This window comes from Buceros rhinoceros, unplaced genomic scaffold, assembly GCF_000710305.1.
Source record: "Buceros rhinoceros silvestris isolate BGI_N320 unplaced genomic scaffold, ASM71030v1 scaffold15547, whole genome shotgun sequence".
NCBI classification, from domain to species: domain Eukaryota; kingdom Metazoa; phylum Chordata; class Aves; order Bucerotiformes; family Bucerotidae; genus Buceros; species Buceros rhinoceros.
In genome coordinates this window covers 6,322-10,024 of record NW_010420549.1, presented here as the reverse complement: position 1 = coordinate 10,024, position 3,703 = coordinate 6,322, and the positions used below count along the sequence as shown (strand labels likewise).

Here is a 3,703-nt window from a genome sequence, read left to right as displayed (position 1 = left end):
CTGTAACCCCCCTCAGTCTGGGGCGTGACCTCCTGCAGCAGGGTCTGGGCTGATACAGCCTCCCAAACTGACCCTGCCTTGCCCTGAGCACTTGGCACAGCGTGGGACTGGCCCCGTGGGAGGGGAGCAAATCTCCCTGTGAGCGTGATTTTAATGCGTTCCTTGGCATTACTGTATGTCGAAAGAGGACTGGTGGCTCCCCGTGAGCCACAGAGAATGCAAATGTTTGGTTTTACAAAATGCCGTTTTACCTGGCATCTTCACTCCCGTGTTTTGCACCCAAGGTGGTGACTCTGTCTCTGCTGATGTACCCGGTGCTGAGGAGTCTCGCCCTCCAGCTGCACTCGGCCGTCACCGGGAGCTACCTCTCCGGGACCCACTCCATCGCCTTCATCAACTGTCTCAATGAGCAGATTGCCAAGGACATTGCAAGGTACAGAGACGCGTGCCCTGCTTGACTGCCTGAATTGTGTGAAAGCGGCTTCTGGTGGAATAAAGCTTTTTCACGTCCCTCGAGGGGATCTGTAGTTCTCTGTACCTCACACTGCTACCCGCACTCCTCTCTCAACTCCCCTTCTCTCTCCGTATCACACAGCCCCTTACCAAGAGCTGTGCTTTCAAACAGAAAGCTGATAATTGCCTCTGAGGGCAATGCCACGGTAGCATCAAGGCAATTTTCGGTTTATTCCACCACCTTTCATTTTTGGTATCTATTTTAAAGCCCTGAATCTCTGGGCCCTCAGAGGGATTAAGCCCCAGCCCCACGTTCTCTTATCTGCCAGTATCTTCTTTTCTACATGAACACAGAAAACAAATTCCAGCTGAGGTGTTTATGGAGAGGGACAAAGCTCAGTACGCTGCCTTGAAAATAAGTAAAAGGCAAAAGTGGTCCACAGCAGACACAGAGTAGGCGCTCAAGAGGCCCTGCCTGGAAGCCTGCGCTCTGCTCACAGGCAGGCTTCAGGGAATAAGGGCTGCTCCTGGATTTTTCCTTTTCTCTTTTAATGCAAGAGGTACTTTGCATGATATTTTGCATACTGAGTTTTTTCGCTCATCCGTCAGCCCCTGACTCAATAGATGGTTTGTTCAAAGTACTGAAACCTTGTTGACTGGGGAAATGTTTGTGATGGACCATTAAGTTTCCTGCAACACCTCCTGGGCTGTTTTCCTGGCTGCCCTGCCGCTTGCCAAAAACTCCCCGGCTTCTGTAAAGTGTTCCCTAACAGTCGTCCAGGATCTGACAGGATCTGAAAGGGATTTTGTGTCACCTTAAATACTGCAACTGTATTAAGAAATTCAAACAGAATAATACCCGCATGCTCAATGTCTTCTGAGAACAGGAGTAACTGTACCTGGCTGGTGAAAAGAGCCTCGGTTCCTGAATAGCTGTGCAAATGTTCCCTGCTCTTTGTTCCTTATCTTGCAAGGAAGGGAGAGGAAATAAATCTCTCCCCATTGTGAAGATAGAGATACTTTGGTTGTGCTTGTACTGGTGGTGTAGTTGTTCCTTCGGTCCATAACTTGGATGAATGAGCTATGGTTGTAGAGGGTGACACGGGGCTTCTACACTCATTTTCCCACACACCCTTATCCCGGGCTGTCCTGTTTGTTCTTCCTCCACATTGCTCAGCGGAGCACTCGCTCTGATGGGTTAGTCTGGGGGGAAAATTTCTGAAGGTTTCAAGGAAAAGCAGTTCAAGGTTTGTGAAAACAGATTAGCTGCAGGTAGAATTCAGTGTCTGGCTCGTTCGTTGCGTCAGTTCTAACCTGGTTTGTCTGGATTTCTATTACCTTTAAATCCTCAGAAGAAGCCCCTGCATCCACCCAGAAGGTCCAGCCTCTCCCCTGTGCCTGCGGTGGGAAGCTGGCCCCTCTGGGCTGGACGCTGTGGCCACTGCACCTCACCTAACTTACCCAGCACCCGAGCAGCCTGGCAGCCTCCGCTTCTGCCTCAGATTTGTACATATCATTTTCTTTGCTTTTCTGCTCATTAATATTTCATCTGCCTCAATTCAGAGCCCGTTGTGAGGCAGGGACAAAGAAACAGTCATTAACTACCCAACCCCGAGACATCATGTATTATGCAGACGCTTTCCACAGATCACGTTCCGCTTCTTACAACATTTCCCGTTCCCATGGTGGCAGCGTGTTTCCGCTCTGTTTGCTGAAACAAAGTTCAGGATCTCAGTTAGGATCGGGGTTTGCTGAAGGTACTCGCCCAAATCAAAAGGCTCCTGCACTAGAGCAACTTGGAAGTTGCAGGCAGCAAAACCAATATGGTTTGCGCCATGTGTTTGACACGACAAACGCAGCGGGGCATCTCCGCTCATGCTGCTGCAGTGTGTCAGTCTGCAGATTAACTCAAGATGCTCTACAAGCACTAAACGCCTAGAGCTGGCTGCACGTGGTGGGAGCAAACAGCGCAGAGCCTCCTCGGGTGGCAGCAGCCACGGTCCCAGGGCAGCCCCACAAGGACACCTCTGCCTCGTGCTCACTAGAGCTGGCTGCACGTGGTGGGAGCAAACAACGCAGAGCCTCCTCGGGTGGCCGCAGCCACGGTCCCAGGGCAGCCCCACGAGGACACCTCTGCCTCGTGCTCGTCGTTGGAAGGTATAAACCTCTGCAAGCAGACAGAGGCAGCGGGGCTGGTGACGGAGCCATGCAAAGCGCTGGTGCGCACTCACACTCAGGCGAGGGCCCGGCTTTCCTCACGGCTCAGAGGCCAGATCGCGAGGCGTGATGCCCTTGCACGTTAGCACCTTGCCAGGGGTACCTCCAGGTCACAGCTGCGGGCAGAGGCACCTAATGCTCCTCCTGCTCATCTCTGGGGGCACGCGAGGCAGCGACCAAGTCTGTCGTATTTTTACAGTTTGTAATGTTGTCTTTTTGAATGCTGAGGTTTCCTTGTTGTTTGTTCTGTAGTCACCTCCAGGCTGTAAGGATAATAAATTTTTAACTTGCTCTGAGCCAAAAGCATTCCGGAGAGTGTTTTGAGTTGGAGCAGGAGTTGGTTGGAATGGTCTTAATTCTGCAGCTCACCAGGAGTTAACTTTTGCAGGTTGTTGAACCGAGCCTTGCAATATCTAAAAACTCCTGTCTTTGCAGTTCAAGGTCAGCTAGAAGTTAAATGTTTGCATGCTTGGTACCAAGATGTGCCCGGTGAGGCCAGTGTTAAAGAAAACCAAAGGTGAAGTCATCACTAGTGCAGCTGCCTGCGAGAGGGATGGGGCCATCATCGCCCTGAGAAGGGCCCAGACATTGCTGCGGTCAGAAAACACAACATTTGACTCAGTTCTTCTAAAAATCCACCCCGAGATCGCTTCAGTGCTCCTTAATCACTCAAACATCACTTCTGCTGGCAGACCCAAGCAGCTCTGCAATAACAAACCAGCCCACAACTAACAGAGGCGGCCGGAGGGAAGGAATTTATTTGGGCTTCAGATTTCTAGGACGTTTTGGGTAGAAAAACCGTGGTGTTTAATTTAATAAGATCCACATTTAGTCTGCTATGCGAGGAAGAGGCACCGCTTGACAGCATGAATATGTGACTGGGAGACAAATCCCTTCACACTGGTCCCGGTGCCAGTTCTAGTGGCCCCGTGGCTCAGCCCCCTGCCCCGGTGTCCCTGTGACAGGATGGGTTCAGGACTGATGCTGGGCAAGGTCCTGGTGCCCTGCGAGGCTCGGGCACTGTGTGCTCCAG

At 51.5% G+C, this 3,703-nt stretch overlaps 1 protein-coding gene across 1 annotated transcript in view; it reads left to right on the top strand.

The window, feature by feature from the left end:
- Positions 1-305: 305 nt before the first annotated feature.
- The window catches only part of CUTA (cutA divalent cation tolerance homolog (E. coli)), a 6,384-nt gene continuing 2,986 nt past the window's right edge, over positions 306-3,703 (top strand). Inside the window, exon 1 of the mRNA XM_010139346.1 lies at positions 306-433. Coding sequence (XP_010137648.1) covers positions 306-433 — 128 coding nt within the window. The remainder of the gene's footprint in view (positions 434-3,703) is intronic.